Here is a 17,079-nt window from a genome sequence, read left to right as displayed (position 1 = left end):
TCACTCCCTAACACCATACACAAAAATAAGCTCAAAATGGATTAAAGACCTAAACGTAAGGCCAGAAACTATCAAACTCTTAGAAGAAAACATAGGAAGAACACTCTATGACATAAATCACAGCAAGATCCTTTCTGACCCACCTCCTAGAGTAATGGAAATAAAAACAAAAATAAACAAATGGGACCTAATGAAACTTCAAAGCTTTTGCACAGCAAAGGAAACCATAACCAAGACCAAAAGACAACCCTCAGAATGGGAGAAAACATTTGCAAATGAAGCAACTGACAAAGGATTAATCTCCAAAATTTACAAGCAGCTCATGCAGCTCAATAACAAAAAAACAAACAACCCCATCCAAAAATGGGCAGAAGACCTAAATAGACATTTCTCCAAAGAAGATATACAGAATGCCAACAAACACATGAAAGAATGCTCAACATCATTAATCATTAGAGAAATGCAAATCAAAACTACAATGAGATATCATCTCACACCAGTCACAATGGCCATCATCAAAAAATCTAGAAACAATAAATGCTGGAGAGGGTGTGGAGAAAAGGGGACACTCTTGCACTGCTGGTGGGAATGTGAATTGGTTCAGCCACTGTGGAGAACAGTATGGAGGTTCCTTAAAAAACTACAAATAGAATTACCATATGACCCAGCAATCCCACTACTTGGCATATACCCTGAGAAAACCAAAATTCAAAAAGAGTCATGTACCAAAATGTTCACTGCAGCTCTATTTACAATAGCCAGGACATGGAAACAACCTAAGCGCCCATCATCGGATGAATGGATAAAGAAGATGTGGCACATATACACAATGGAATATTACTCAGCCTTAAAAAGAAATGAAATTGAGCTATTTGTAATGAGATGGATAGACCTAGAGTCTGTCATACAGAGTGAAGTAAGTCAGAAAGAAAAAGACAAATACCGTATGCTAACACATATATATGGAATTTAAGGGAAAAAAATGTCATGAAGAACCTAGGGGTAAGATAGGAATAAAGACGCAGACCTACTGGAGAACGGACTTGAGGGTATGGGGAGGGGGAGGGGTGAGTTTTGACAGGGCGAGAGAGAGTCATGGACATATACACACTAACAAACGTAGTAAGGTAGATAGCTGGGGGGAAGCAGCCGCAAGGCACAGGGATATTAGCTCGGTGCTTTGTGACAGCCTGGAAGGGTGGGATGGGGAGAGTGGGAGGGAGGGAGACGCAAGAGGGAAGACATATGGGAACATGTGTATATGTATAGCTGATTCACTTTGTTATAAAGCAGAAACTAACACACCATTGTAAAGCAATTATACCCCAATAAAGATGTTAAAAAAAAAAAAAAAAAACAGGGGGCTGGCCTGCAAGCCATAGTATGCCAACCACTGTTCTGGAAGAACATAAGAAAAAGAGGTTGGCCAAATGTCCACTGACAGATGAATGGATAAAGACGGTGTGGCACATATATGCAATGGAATATTACTCAGCCATAAAAAGGAAAGAAATTGAGTTATCTATAGTGAGGTGGATGGATCTAGAGTCTGTCATACAGAGTGAAGTAAGTCAGAAAGAGAAAAACAAATACCATATGCTAACGCATATATATGGAATCTAAAAAAACAGTACTGACGAACATAGTGGCAGGGCAGGAATAAAGACGCAGACGTAGAGAATGGATGTGAGGACACGGGGAGGGGGAAGGGTAAGCTGGGACGAGTGAGAGAGTGGCACGGACATATATACACTACCAAATGTAAAATAGATAGCTAGTGGGAAGCAGCCGCATAGCGCAGGGAGATCAGCTCAGTGCTCTGTGACCACCTAGAGCGGTGGGAAAGGGATGCTGGGAGGCAGGCTCAAGAGGGAGGGCATATGGGGATATATGTATACGTATGGCTGATTCACTTTGTTGTACAGTAGAAACTAACATAACATTGTAAACAATTATACTCCAATAAAGATATTAAAAATAAAAAAAGAAAAAGAGGTTGGGAGAACCGTCTTACAGTTACACCGGCAAGTACAAAAAGTATCCAGGTGAGACAGAAACCTGTAGTGAAGGCTGAAAGGGAGGGAAACGTGAGGTCTGAGCTCCACAGAGCGACACAGGGCTCTCACTGGAAATACCAGCCCAGAGGAAGGCTGGAATCTACACAAAAGTTGCATGTTCTAGAATACGGGGACACCACAAGGACTAAGAACTCTATTCCTGCTGAATATCCAATATCCCAGGGAAGTGAGAACCAGTTCGTTGCTCTTCACCATACCTCGTCTCTTGCTCTGAACGTGAAAAACTTGGGAAATTCTTTCTGCAAAAAGAAATCCATATGAAAGGCAAATCAAGCAAGACTCATTTGAATATTTATAGACCTGTTTTGTGATTTTTAACCCTAACCCAGTCCACTTCTAGAATGAATCATTTGGAAAGCCATCTCTTCTCTAGGGACTGACTTTTTTTCCACCCCAATCTACAGAGTAACCATCAAACAAATGGCACCAAGTCTCGAAGAATGCGAAAAACTCAGATGTGTTGAGAATCAGACTGACCTCTTGGGCAATCAGGAACGTAATTCTTCGGAGTCCATACTCCACAAGGATGTTTTTCTGCATTAAAAACCAAAAACACAGTGGGATCATATTTGGCCACAAAAAGGAATGATATATGTTACCACCCGGATCAACCTTGAAAGCATGCCGAGTGAAAGAGGCCAGTCCCCAAAGACCTCATAGTGGATGAAATTCCGTTTATCCCATTTATAGGAAACACCCAGAACAGGCCAATCCATAGAGACAGAAAGTAGATCAGTGGTTGCCCAGGGCAGGGGAAAGGGTTTTGGGTTGAGGGAACATGGGGTGACTGCTAATGGGTATTTTGGTGGGAGTGGTGAAAATGTTCTAAAACATAATGATCATAATGATGGCTACACAGCTCTATGAATACATAGCAGTCCCTTCTTATCCATGAGCTATACGTTCCAAAATCCCCAGTGGATGCCTGGAACCACGGATAGTACCAAACCCTATACATACTATGTTTTTTCCTATATATACACACTTATGATAAAGTTTAATTTATAGATTAGGCACAGTAAGAGATTAACAATAATTATAACAAAATAGAACAATTATAGCCATGTACTGTAATAAAAGTTATGTGAACGTGGGCTCTCAAGATATCTTCCTGTACAAATGTAATGCCTTTTCCATCTTAACTAGGCACTTATCACTCACGGTGGCCATAATGTTTGCAATTTAGGGTGCGACAGCAAAACTAGCACGCATTTCTTTTCCCCTCCTTCACAATTTCATGGATAGAAGACTTGGTTTTACCACAGATCTCAGCAACTCAGCATACATTTTTTTCCCTTCCTTATTAAGTCAAGAATTTTCACCTTTTCATTTAAAGGAAGCACTTGACAGCTTCTCTTCGGCATGTCCGAGTTGCCAGCATCACTTGTGCTTTGGGGGCATAATTAAGTAAGATAAGGGTGACTTAACATGAGTACTGCAATACCATGACAGTTGATGGGATAACCGAGCTGACTACTAAGTGACTAACGGGCGGCCACGCTTGGACAGAGGGATGATTCACATCCGGGCAGGACGGAGCAGGATGGCACACAACTTAAAACTTACAAATTGCTTAAACTTAAAAATTTCTGGAATTTTCCATCTAAGACTGCAGAGGACTGTGGGAAACTGAGACTAGAAAACAAAACTGCAGGAAAGGGGACTACTGTACTGATAAGCACTGAATTGTACACTTTAAGTGGGGGAAGGGTGTGCTAAGTGAATTATATTCAGTAAAGCTATTAATATATACATACATATTACATATATATATATATATATATATATATCTTAACATTTCATGAACTCTTTAGTGAAATTGGTGGGATGGGGCACTGCTGTATTTAAAAAAAAAAGACGACAAGCTGAATAAAAAAGCCCGACCCAGAAAAGTACAAACCATATGCTTTAGTTTATACAAAACTCTAAAATAGACAAAACTAATCTCTACTATTAGAAGTCAGGATACTGGCTGGTTATCTCTGGCGGGGGAGACGTAGTGATGGGAAGAGGCTCAAGAAGGGGCCAGAGCATTCATTTCTTGATCTGAATGTTGGTCACACTTGGGAATTCCCTGTGCAAATTCATCAGGCTGTACATTAATGATTTGTGCACTGCTGTGTATATTCGACTTCAGTCAAAAATTACCCAAGGAAAGTACTAAACTGTTTTTAGTTGCTCCCTAAACGAAATAAATACTATTCTGTATAGTTCTCTGGGGAAAGGAAAAAAACCCAGAAGACCAGAAAACAAGGATATTTTTAAATTCCTCCATGTGATAAGGAAAATTACTAGGAGAAATGAATAGTCTTAGCCCATTTCAGAAAGAGGTAAGGAGACATAATCAAAAAGCACTTAACAGAATGCAGGTTGCAAAGAAAACAGGATAAATTGGAAAATGAAGAGGATTCTACTGGGAGCCTGATTACTGTTCTCAATGAAAGGTGTGCGTGAATGTACAGGTGTGTGTATGTGTCTGCGAACGTGTACGTATGTATCTGCTTAGTGCAAAAGTTTTTAAATAATATAGAAATATGTAACATTAAAATGTCTCCCACTCTCCTGGTAGGTGTATATTCTGCTAACTTTCCTCTCTTCGGTGTGCTGTGTATAAACACTTATTTGTACAGAGACGCAGACGTTTAATCTTTTCTAGTTCATGCATATCCTCCTGGGTCAATATGTAGAGAACTGTCTCCTTCCCACACACAGCCACGTTGCCCCCTATAGCACGGCTGTTCACAGGTGATTCTGACACCCCTCCACTGCCCCCTCGGGGGAAGAACCACCAAGTACCTTGAGCATCGTCTGATTTGGTTAGGGGGCAGGCAAACTGCCAACAGCTCAAACGTTGCCTTATCTAAGCCATGGGATGCCAAGCTCAAAGTCCAGTAAGGACATCAGCTCTGTTAAGAAACAGGCTAGAGGGAAATATACCAGGATTCTCACAGTCACTGCCCTGGATGGTGGGGCAAGCTTTCCAGATCCGTCTGCCCCTTCAACATTTTCTACAATGTACGTCATTACACTGTTGATTAATCAATCACATAAGGCTAAGTACCTCACTAACAATAATGTCCCTAAGCTTTCATGGCATCATCCGTGCGTTATTCACCCAACACCTCCTGCCTAGGAAGCTCCAGGCCAGGTCCTCTGAGGGACGCCAAGTCAGAGGAGGTAAGAGGTGTCCCTCCCACCAGAATAACATGGGGGATACAACACATGTACAGATAAACACACTAAAAAGCGACAGCCAAAAATTTCCAAGTGTTCTTAAAGTTGAGACCAAGTCAGGAGGGTAAAGAACTAACAGCTATACAGTGTGCCTGGCAGATGTGATTAATTTATGAGCTTAAGTATCCCATTTTACAGATGGGAAAACTTAAGGATCAGAGAGATAAAGTAACCTGCTGGAGGTCACACAGCACCTGCCCCATAGTTCTACTACCTACATTTGCCAAGCTGCTCCACATCTGTCTGCAGCTGGGGTCATTAAGCATATGGAACAGCTGTCCCTACTGCTGGGTAAGAATCCATGCCGGCAATGGACACCACATGTTTATAAAACCAACCCACAGTTATATGCATACATGGTTGTTTATGTAAGTGACTTGGGCACATGGAGAAGGAGAGCCCTTCCTCCTTCTCCAGGGACCCAGAACCAGAGGCTGCCCAGCATACCTTGGACTGAACGAATGTCCGGAAAGTAGGCACCAGCTGCTCGTCCTCCAGGTAGTCTGCGTACTGGATGGCCACGTTCAGGATGTGGATCGGCTCTTCTCGGAGGCTCTGGGAGAGAAAACCAAGGGTGGGCAGTAGAAGGGCCCAGGGCCCCAGCCCGCCCCCTCCTCGGCTTGCTCCCTGCTTAGACACTCACCTTGCTGTCATCCTCGGAGTACAGGGAAGTACGGGCCTTGCTGAAGAGAGGAACGTCCTTAGGCACGTTGGCAAAGCAGGAAATGACCTCATCAAAGTTCCTGGGGGCACGGGGCAGAGAGGGAGGGCTGAGGGGCCGCTGTCCCACAAGGCGATAGGTCAGGCCCGACCCTCACTCTTTCCCAACCACCACTCTGCAAGCACATCCAAGTCTGTGCAGAATTCCTGTGGTTCCTGACTAGGTCCAAGGCACCATCGATGGGGTCTTTCCCAAAAGGGAAGGATGAACCTATGTGATTTGAGATGCTGAATAAAAGAAATGATTCCCAACACGTTGGGGGCATGGCTGGGGTCCCCCTTTTACTGGCTGGTAGACCCGTGCAACCTCATCTCACTCCTCTGAGTCAACTGAGGATAACAAAAGTAACCACTACACCTCCCAAGGCTGCTGCAAACAGATAATCCAAGCATGATGCATAATATACAGGACCAAGTTGAAAAAAGGGCAACGATGCTGACATTTTTGAGCACGTTATTTACATATTAACTATAGTTTAAATACAATATTTTATATGTATTATCTCATTTAATTTTCCTTGTGACCCTACGAAGTAAGTCCTTCTCTTATGCCCATTATACAGATGAGAAAACGAAGGTACAGAGAGAAATCATTTGTTCAGAGTCTTATAGTCAGGAAGCAGTGCAGAGCCAGAATTCAAGAGCAGGAGGTGCTGACACAAAAGCCCACACTTTTGATGATATTATTATTCTGTTATTATTAACTCGCTGTGCCATGTGTCTGGGCCACCCCCACCTGTGTGTGCAATGAATGGGTGGGGGTCAGGGGAAGCTCACTCAACCCCTGTGCATGGGGTGTTCTGGGGAGACTGAGCCACACTGGGTACCTGGTGAAATCCTCGAATCTCTGGAAGGCAACCATGGCCCCCATCCGCTGGGACTTGGGGGAGAAGCCACTGTCCATGAAGAGCTCCTTGCTGTGCCTCAGAAGTTCAGGGTTGGTGATGCTGATGGGTACGGCCAGCCTGCAGAGGAGTGGCAAGTAGGGGGTGAGGCAGTCACCCGTGGATCTAGCCCCAAGAGCTGTTCCTGCCCTGGAAGCTTCGGTGAGCCAGCGCCACATTAGAGCCTTCTGAAAGAGGGGGGCTTAGAATCGGGGTGGAAGGGACGGGGTAGAGCGACAGGGGCTGGGGAGTCTCATCTGATTCCTCAGGACCTGGTAGAGAGCAAGAGCTCCACACGTGAATGAATAAATGAAAGAACGGTATGTGCATGTACGCAAGTCCAATTCCAACACGGTCGCCTGATAGATCCATAGTAGTGAACTCAGCCAGAGTAAGAATGCACTCGGCGCCAATTTCTCCTGGCGAGCCCCAGCCCCCGGAGGCTGGTGAAGGGCCAGCCTTGGTTCTGAAAGACGTTCCAGGCTTCTGCTCCCCTAACCCCTCCCCTCCGTCAAACCCGCCCTACGGACAGGGCCAGAAACCAAAACTGACCCCCAGGCCAGCAGCCCGCTGGAGTTTAGGTGGCCATTGCCCCCAGAGCTGGCTGCACACCAGGGGCAAATCCAAATGGGTCCCCCGGGGAGTTAGGATAGGGCCCTGGAATCAAGCAAAGGAGGGGTTGCTCATCAGATGGGGGCAGAAAAGAGTCAACAGAGCAGGCCTGAGTTGCTCTCCTGGAAAAGGGACCTACTTGCAAGGCTGGCCCTTGGCTGGCGTCCAGGAACTTGGGGTTGCCCCCATTCCCTAAGTGATGAGGGAGGCTCACTGTGCCCACGTTGTCTGTCGTGTGGTTTTATGCTGAGCTTTCCTTCTGGACTCTAGGATTTTAGTACATGCTCAGCAGAGGGTGCCCACGTGACCAGCTCCCTGTGAAAACCCTGCGCGCTGAGCCTGTAACCAGCTGCTGGACGACACTGCGCGCACACCGTCACAACTCCCTGCTGGGAGAATGAGGCATGTCCTGGGTGATTCCACTGGGACAGGACTCTTGGGACCTTGCGCTGGCTTCCTCTGAACTTGACCCCATGGCCCTTTTCCCTTTGCTGATTGGGCTTTGTGTCTTTCATTACAATAAATCACAGTCACGAGCATAAATACACTGAATCCTGGACATTTTCCTAGTGAATTCTAGAAACCACGGATGCTCTTGGGGACCCCCAATCCAGGTGGGGCAGGGCCTGTGTGTGCCTTCCTGTTGGATACCCCGAAACCATCCGCCAGGTCCCCTGCTCCCAGACAGCTGAATGCAGGGGTAACACACTGGTGTGGCGGCATGGGCTGAATTCGGCCCACAGATGGACCCTGTGGCTCCAGACAGACGCTGGTGCACGCAGCATTTTAAATATATTCCTTATACACTGACTACCTGTCCACACTGAAAAGTTGAGGATTTGATTTTCTTTTTAAAGTCTAGCTTTCCTGCTTCTCTTGGCAAAAACATGGAAAGGTTTGGCCTCACCAGCTACTTTTCTGGAACTAGGACAACAGCCCCTCAGGCATGGCCGTGTTCTTGAGTTCCCCTGCTTTGGCCATGCTCAGCGCCCCCTGGGCCTGGACCTAAGTCCTGCTGGCCTCTCGCCTGACCTCTCCTCTGGTCTCACAACCCAGTTCACAACGTGCCTGGCTCTACAGACACAGGTGTGGAGGGTCCAGCCAGGCCCTGCTGGGTGGTGAGACCTCACCCCTCATGACCTTCCCAGAGGCCTGCAAGAGCAGGGCTGTGGAGGCAGCCAAGGCCGCAGGCTCCAAGTAAGCTCCTGGCCCTCCCAGCCGACAGCAATGGCAAGGGCCTGAGACAGTCAGGGAAGCCCTCTAGGGTCCTCAACGTCTCCCTGGCTGATAATAACACCCTGTGTCTATACTGAGGGTCACAACCAATAACCTGGACAGCCGTGTAGGTTCTTGCAAGAAACAAGGTGTGAGTGACCCCCAGCCTTCAGAGGGCGGCCCCCCTTTCCTAACGGGGTTGAACTGCTATGACAATGAAATCCAAAGGGAAAGAATTCCTCCTCAGGGGCGGACAAGTTCAAAAGTTCTTACACCACCCCTCCCACAGACCCCCAAAATGATTCCAGGCCCCCAGAGAGTCAGTCCCCTTTTCTCTCAATTGGGGAAATGTCACAATTCTTTTTTGGGGGTGGGGAATAAGTCTGAATGAAATAGAGTGTGGAAGCACTCAGCATAGAGCCCGACCCACGTCATGCCATCAGACAGTAATAACAGTATCAGTCGTGATCTTCAAAGAGACCCTTAATATTCATCAACTTTCTGCATGCCAGGCACAGCCCTGAATGCTGTCTTTGCCTTATTTCACTTACTTTTCATCATGGTCTTGGACAACTCTGTCCAATAGAACTTTCTGCAGTGACGGAATGTTCTAGAACCACAACGTCCAACATGGCAGCCACAAGCCACATGTGAGCTTGTGGCTAGTGCACACTTTGAATGCAGCTGGTACAACGGAGGAACTGAATTTTTAATTTAATTGTAATGCATTTTAATTTCAATATCCCACAGGTGGGCAGTGGCTACCGGAGATAAGCACTGGGCTATCTCCATCTTACAGACAAGAGAACAAAGATGGGGGGAGATGCCAGGGTGGGGAAGTGGTGCACCTGACGTCTTCCCGGCAGTTCCCAGACATCCCTGCTGGGTCCCTCCAGAAACAGGGCTACAGTGGTCAGGGAGAAAAGCAGCACAAGCTGGCCCCCCAGGTGGGTACCACTCTGTACCGGTTTGGGTGGGAGGAGGGCAGCATGAACTGGAATTCCACCACGCAGGTGCCGTCCCGGAGCTGCTGGTGCTGCAGGCTGGTTAACTCGTAGGCGATGTAGCCCCTCCGCACATAAACCTAATGAAACAGAAGCACAGCTGACGGAGTGCCCTCAACACCTGAGAAAACTCAGGCTGAAGGGTCCCAGAAACGATCTTGAAATATGATCCCTAAAGTGGTAGCTAACAGCAAATTTGCTCACTCTTCAGGATGCTACTTTCTCTGCAAAGGACCAGATACTAAATATTTCAGGCTTTTGTGGAATATATCTTTATCACAACTACTCAATTCTGCTGTTGTAGGGACTTCCCTGGCAGTCCAGTGGTTAAGACTCCACGCTTCCACTACAGGAGGCATACATTCGTGCCACTGACAATACGTAAATGAGTGGGCGTGGCTGTGTTCCAATAAAACTTTATTTACAAAACCAGGCAGTGGGCCAGATGTGGCCCACTGACTATAGTTTGCTGACCCCTGCTCTAGAGTAACACTGTCCAACAGAAATATAACACAGGCCACGTAGGCAATTGTAAATCAATTTCAGATTTTTCCAGTTGATACTTAAAAAAAGGCTAGAGGTTAAATATAATTTTAATAATATATTTCATGTCATCCCCAATACCTAAAACATTACCATTTCAACATGTAATCAATTTTTAAAAATTAAGATATTTTAAATTCTTTCTCCATACTGAGTCTTTGGAATCCAGCGTGTATCTTACACTTCAAGCACAGCTCAATCAGACTGGCCACACTGCAAGTGTTCAAAAAGCCATGCGTGGCCAGTGGCTGCCACATTGGACCACATGGTTCTAGAGTCTAAGCATTGGGAATTTTTTTAATTGAATAGGGAAGCCAGGGACTGTGCAGCAAAAGTTAACACAGCAGGCCTAATTGCTATCCTTTGAAAGGCCTGCTTGCAAGGCTGGCCTTCTGCTAGCAACTAAGAACTCAGATTTAGGGAGGATTCCCACCATTCCCAGATAGGAATGGTTGACGTTGCCTAAACTATGCAAACAGTATGATTTATGTTGAACATGTGTTTTCTTCCTGTGAGTTTAGAATTTTGGTATGTGTCAGGCAGACAGTGCCTATGTGACCAGCCCCCAATACAACTGTGGGTGCTAAGTCTCTAATGAGCTTCTGTGGTAGACAGCTTTTACATGTGTTGCCATAATTGGTTTGTCAAGGAATTAAAAGTGCCTGGAGGACCACTGGAAGCTTGTGCGTGGTGTCCTCTGGCCTTCACCCCATGAGCCCTTTCTCTCTGCTGACTGTGCTTTGTATCCTTTTGCTGTAATAAATCACAACTGTGAGCACATCTATATGCTGAGTCCTGGAGTCTTCCTAGAGAATCGGTGACCCTGGGCGTGGTCTGGGAGGACCAGACACATTTTAAGCGGGGACAAAACTCTACACAGCTCAAGAGGCCAAGTGAAAACCTTATGTTTACAATGCTCATCTTGAGTCGTGAAGAAAAGGTTGGATCCTATTCAATAAAACTGCCCAACCAAGTGATGGAACGTGTTAAGAAAGCATCCTAGAAAAATCACTAACAGAAATAAATGGGATTCAGCGCTTTATTAAGTGGGGAAGGTGGGCTGCTGCTTTCTATCTGACTTAGGACCCCTAGACTTAGGACCCCCTAAATAGGACAGGTGTTTGGATGATGGGTGACAATGGTGATCAATACTCCCATCTGATGCTTACTCATCCTGTGAGGTCAGCATTACTATTCCTATCGAAAGTGCAAGAATCTAAGAGTCCAGAGAAGGAAAGCAACTTGCCAGAGGTCACACAGCTTGGACCTTTGCACACGCCGCTGACTGGAATCTCTCTGCTTCTCCCTCCCACAAATTCCTACTTGCTCTTCAGACGCTTTCACGTCACTTTCTCATCAAAGTCTGAGTCGAACCTCCTGGTAAGGTTAAGTACTGCTGTGCAGTTCTCATCACGGCCTGCATCTTCCCTCTGTGGCCCTATCACATGTATAATTAAAGAAATACTGAGTGTGTGTTTCTCCCCAGCCAGAGAAGCTCCACTAAGGCAGAGACTATGGTTATTCTCTAATGTATCCCCAGCAGCTGGAATACAATAGGTCTCAATAATTACCGGTGAAAACTGAAGACAGGGGGAAAACACTTGGTAGCTACTTAAGAGTTGTATTAGGTCTCACTGCTGCGAACAAAGAGTGGGGCCTGGAGTGGTTCTTGGAGTTGAAACCAGGGGAGGGGTAAAATTGCAGGCCCAGAGACAGTGGCTGTAACATGCTTACAAGCCCAAAATGGTCTCCATGGAGACCCAGTCAACCTTCTGGCATCAGGATGGGTGACCCATGGGGTCTAAAAGATGGCAGAAGAGTGGGCACCACAGGGGACTGAGATTCCAAGTTCAGAGGGTAAAGAAATGAGGAGAAATCACCAGGGGAAGACAGTCAAGGTGAAGAAATGAGGAGAAATCACCAGGGGAAGACAGTCAAGTTGAAAACACCCATCATCTCATAACTCCTTGAAAGGATTCTGAAAGAGCAGATGAAACATAGTGATGTCCTGGAATTAACCGAACACCTCTCAGCCCCTGAATTCAGGAAGACCAGAGCGGAAGCAGACAACCTGGCTCTAATCCAGGTTTTGCCACTGCTCGTGTTCATCTCTGCCTGACACACAGGGAGGTCACCTTAAACCGTCACCTAGGCTCCTTCCGGCTCTCATAGTTCCAAGTGGAAAAGTCTTTCAAAGGTATCTAAGGCAGGTGAGTTGGAAAGTTTGGATGAAGTGCCTCAGACTTGGCCCTTGGGGGTTCATATTTAACTATGCCTGGTCCGGAGGAGGCTAGAATGGCACACAAGATAGCAGGGCTTACCAGCAAGGACTCTGGACTAAGACAGACCTAATGTGAATCCTGGTTTTGCTACTTCCTAGCTGTGTGACCTTGAGCAAGTTGCTTCACCTCTCTGAGCCTCCGTTCTCTTCTCCGTGAGACAGGTGTAAGTAACAGGACCTACCTTGTACAGAGAATGATAAGATCACGTTTGCCAGGCACGTGGCCCAGTGTCAGGCATGTGGCAGGCGGGCAGTGGATGTTAGGACCGGCATGGTCAGTACTGGTGCTGTTACGGGGTCCTCTCTCCTACTTACCTCCAAGGATGCCATGCAGACGACTTTGTTAGCATGATAGAAGAAAGTGGGCAGGACGTCAAATATGGTCGTTTCTGAGAGTATTAATTTCTACAGGAAATGGAAGGGGGAAAAAGAAGGAAAAGGGAATGGTAACAAGTTCTAACCAGCAGTCAGATAAGCAGGAGGGATGGGGGCAGTTAAGGAGGCTGGTCGTATTGTTATCACGAAACGTTGCCCATTTCCCAGGCCCACGAGATCTGAACATGGAGGCAGTTCTGGGGTGACTGCTCCCAGGGCTCCCAGCTCCAGATGGGGAGGGGGTGCCTGGAAGCCTGTGAATGAGGCAGATTTAGCGGGTGGGGGAGCCCTGGGAAGATGAAGCCATGACCCAACCACGTGAGTGCTCCCAGCTTCCAATAAGCTCCATCACACATGACCTTTTAACATCACACCTCCTGGGAGAGCCTTGCCGCCTGAGGCCCTGTCCATCCTGCAGGACTCAACCTCTCCCAGAGCCTCCCCTGGGCAGCCCTGGCCACACTGGACTAAACCACTGGAGCTGGCAACTGTGCCCCGCACCAGAGTGCCAGCCCATCGAGGGAAGGGGTAGCCCGCTTCCCCACCCCCGGGCCCCACGTGGGCCACGGCGTATGCTCTCTGCCAAGTGGATGGATGGAGGTGGCCTCACCTTGAGGTTTTCCGGGCAGAACTGGTGGCCGTACATGTTGATGGCAGACAGGAAAATGGACTCCACCTGGTTGTGCCTCAGCTCATAGGAGGGGAGGTGGGAGGCAATCAGGACCTGCAGGGGGAGGGGACAGAGGGGCTGGGGTGAGCCATCCTCATGGGGAGGAGCCAAGGGGCGGGCCCTGCAGCAGAGGGGCCATGCACGGTGGGGGCCGCGGGTGGGGAAGGACGGCGCCCTGTGACAGCATGCACGGCGGGGACCACGGCCGGAGGAGGCCCTACCTGCCTGGCTCTGAGGGCCACTTTGCAGTGTTTGCTTTTGCTCAGCTGAGTGAGCTCGCTGAGGATGGAGGTCAGCTCATCCGACAGGGAAGGGTCTGGGCCACAGAGCTCATCCTTTGGGGGAGAGAAACAAAATCCAAATGGCTCTCTGTTCTACCAGAAGGAAACAGGCCAGCATTCACCCTTGGCCAGGGGGGTGGGGGTGCGGCTGCCCCCGCAAACCTGCCCGGTGTGATACACATACCCTTAGCCACTCTCCACCAAGTACCCCCCTACTCATTCACTCTCCCATTCATCCACCCCAAAACGTGCCCTAAATTCCTGGCATGAAGAAAAAGACAACAAAGTCTCTGCCTGCATCACTGTTAATGGCCAGCACTTATCAGGTACTTACTATGGCCGGGCAAGCAGCTAGACCCTTTCCACTCATTTCCTCAAATGCCCCCAACCCACTGACAGGTTACTACGTGATTCCCATTTTACAGATGAGGAAACTGAGGCTCGGAGAGGCAACGTGCCTTGCCCCAAGGCTACCAAGCATGTGCGAGGCAGAGCCAGATTTGAACCCAGGGCTCTCCTGTCGCTATGGCCTCTCCCTCTTTCCTCTAAACGTTGTTGCCTGACTTATGGAGCTCAGTTTCAGAGAAGAGGGATGAGGGGAAATAGAGGCAGGTATGAATAAAGAGTAAGGGCCACATGGGAGGCTTTGGTGAGGGTGTGTAAGCTACCCTCCAGGAGCCCCAGTGTGAGGGGAGCATCTAGGGCCTGGAGAGGTCAAGGGAGGCTTCCTGCAAGAGAGAAGATCTAGAGGTGGAGCTTGCAGAAGAGGGAGGGATGAGGGTTCCTATGTGCATCCCTCCTCTCTGCTTCTGAACAAGGGACCTTTCTGCTGGAGACCAGGGCCGCATGTGACTGGTCTTTGCAACTCCTCTTATGCCCTAAATGCAAGAAGGGCTTGGTAACGGCTCAGAGCTTATACTCCCTCAATACCCACAAAGACAGAACAATGAATGCTGGGAATCTGAATGCCTGGGCATCACACCCCCCCTTCCTTGCACCAGGCCGTTCTCCAAGTGGTCACCAGGTGGTGGTGCCAGGGGTCATTCTTTTCCGCATCTGCTTCTGTATTTTCCTAATTAGAATGAGACTACACTGTTTTTACAATCAGAAAAAAATTTTTCTTAACATATTAATATTTCACACTTGTACATAAACACACAGCATGTCACTGCTGAAGAAATCTCGTGGGAAATTATTCTAAGCTTTCTCTCCCTCCCAAATTCTGATTTGCTTTATCAAGTGGCAGTGGCATTAGTCTCCATCATTCCACCAGCCTGTGGTTCCAAGGATAGCACAGAACGTAGGCACTGTCCAACAACCAGGCTAGTGGTTTCCTAAGAGAGGAAAGACTCAGGAGTTCCCTGTGGCCTAGTGGTTAGGATTCTGGGCTTTCACTGCCGTGGCCTGGGTTCAATCCCTGGTTGGGAGAGATCTTGCAAGCCGTGTGGCATGGCCAAAGATAGGAATAAAAAATAAATAAGAGAGAAAAGACTCAAGACAAGTTTTGTATGAAAAATTTTAAAATCTGGCCACCACACTCTACACACAAAAGTCTAAAATACTCTCTCTCTTTCTTGTTAACTTTTGTGAAGTGGTCCCATGGCGTACATTTTAGTTCACAGCATCATGTTTTGTTTTCTTCGTTTTGTCATTAGCAAAGTCCTATGACCACTGAATTGACATTCAGAAATGAGGTTCCCCGTAAAGACTCAAAACAATTTCATTTCCAAGTAATCACTCAATTAACAAGTCTTTGCTCAAAATCTCCAAAGCATCAAATACCGTCAAATGCAAAGAACTCACCATTTTCTAGCAAATGGAAACAAGAGAGCCAGAAGAATAATGAATCTCACATATAACCCCCAAACCACACCTGCTACAACATTTTTAGCCTCCTTCACCAAGAAGTCCCTGGCACTGCCCTAGGTCTCTGATCTGGGGGCCATTCCACCAGGCTGTCCTCTTCCCCAGGCCATCCTCTGATGAACATCATTTTTAAGAACTTCACGCCCAAAAGAGAGTTATTATGTACACAAAGAGTAGCAAACAGCAGAATAACCCACAGACCCAAGCCCTGGCCTGTGAACAAATGGTGAGTGGACTGTAATAAATTATAGGCATCCTCTGTTTTACAGACACTCACACTTAAAAAGACTCCATCCAAAGAAGGTACTTTGAGAAAAGGGTTATATTATTTTAGCAATGAAATTCTCCCCAAGACTAGATATGTCCTTGGTCTTAAGTTCCCAATCCTGGCTGCATATTGCAATCACTTGGGGATCCTGCCTCCCAAATTTAATTTTTTTTAAATTTTATTTATTTTTGGCTGCATTGGGTCTTCGTTGCTGTGCGCGGACTTTCTCTAGTTGCAGCGAGCGGGGGCTACTCTTCGTTGCGGTGTGCGGGCTTCTCACTGCGGTGGCTTCTCTTGTGGAGCACGGGCTCTAGCCACGTGGGCTTCAGTAGTTGTGGCATGCGGGCTCAGTAGTTGTGGCTCGCGGGCTTCAGTAGTTGGGGTGCATGGGCTTAGTTGCTCCGTGGCATGTGGGATCTTCCTGGAGCAGGGATTGAACCCGTGTCCCCTGCACTGGCAGGCAGATTCTTAACCCCTGCACCACCAGGGAAGTCCTCCAAATTTAATTTTGAAGAACTTCAAAACTACAGGAGATCAGTACATCGAAAATTATCCAGATTCAGCAATTGCTAAACTTTCACATTTGCTTTTCTAGTAAGCATACGTGCATGCCTGTACACACAAACACATTCTCTCACTCTTTTCTCTTTCTCTCTTTCAGTTGCAGACACCATGATCCTTCCCACTACTTCAGAATGTACCCCCTTGAGAAAAAAGATCTCTTCCCAGCTAACTGTAGAACTGTTAAAACACTCCAAAAATTGAACACTAAACCAATATTATTATCTAATATACAGTCCCCGTTTAAACTTCCCATTGGAGAAGCTTTCAGAAAGTACTAATGCCTGGGCCCCATCCACAGAAACCCTGAGTTAATGGACCAAGGGTGGGGCCTGGGCATCTGTATTTTTTAAAAGCTCCCCCACCCCCACCCCAGGTGGTTCTCAAGTACAGCCTGGATTAAGAGAATCTCATGCTGCATTAGGAGATTTTTAAATGATTCTTTACAAAAATATCAATATTTATGAATCCATTTTGTTAGGGTGTT

General features: G+C 47.1%; 1 protein-coding gene across 1 annotated transcript in view; it reads right to left on the bottom strand.

Annotated features, from left to right (window-relative positions):
- The window catches only part of ACACB (acetyl-CoA carboxylase beta), a 146,321-nt gene that overhangs the window by 30,893 nt on the left and 98,349 nt on the right, over window positions 1–17,079 (bottom strand). Inside the window, exons 25-33 of the mRNA XM_032654348.1 lie at window positions 13,838–13,951; window positions 13,557–13,670; window positions 12,887–12,976; window positions 9,709–9,827; window positions 6,860–6,997; window positions 5,956–6,055; window positions 5,760–5,867; window positions 2,556–2,612; window positions 2,276–2,317 (exon numbers count right to left, since the gene is read on the bottom strand). Coding sequence (XP_032510239.1) covers window positions 2,276–2,317; window positions 2,556–2,612; window positions 5,760–5,867; window positions 5,956–6,055; window positions 6,860–6,997; window positions 9,709–9,827; window positions 12,887–12,976; window positions 13,557–13,670; window positions 13,838–13,951 — 882 coding nt within the window. The remainder of the gene's footprint in view (window positions 1–2,275; window positions 2,318–2,555; window positions 2,613–5,759; window positions 5,868–5,955; window positions 6,056–6,859; window positions 6,998–9,708; window positions 9,828–12,886; window positions 12,977–13,556; window positions 13,671–13,837; window positions 13,952–17,079) is intronic.

This window comes from Phocoena sinus, chromosome 14 (genome assembly GCF_008692025.1).
Source record: "Phocoena sinus isolate mPhoSin1 chromosome 14, mPhoSin1.pri, whole genome shotgun sequence".
NCBI classification, from domain to species: domain Eukaryota; kingdom Metazoa; phylum Chordata; class Mammalia; order Artiodactyla; family Phocoenidae; genus Phocoena; species Phocoena sinus.
This window is presented reverse-complemented; position numbering and strand designations above follow the sequence as displayed.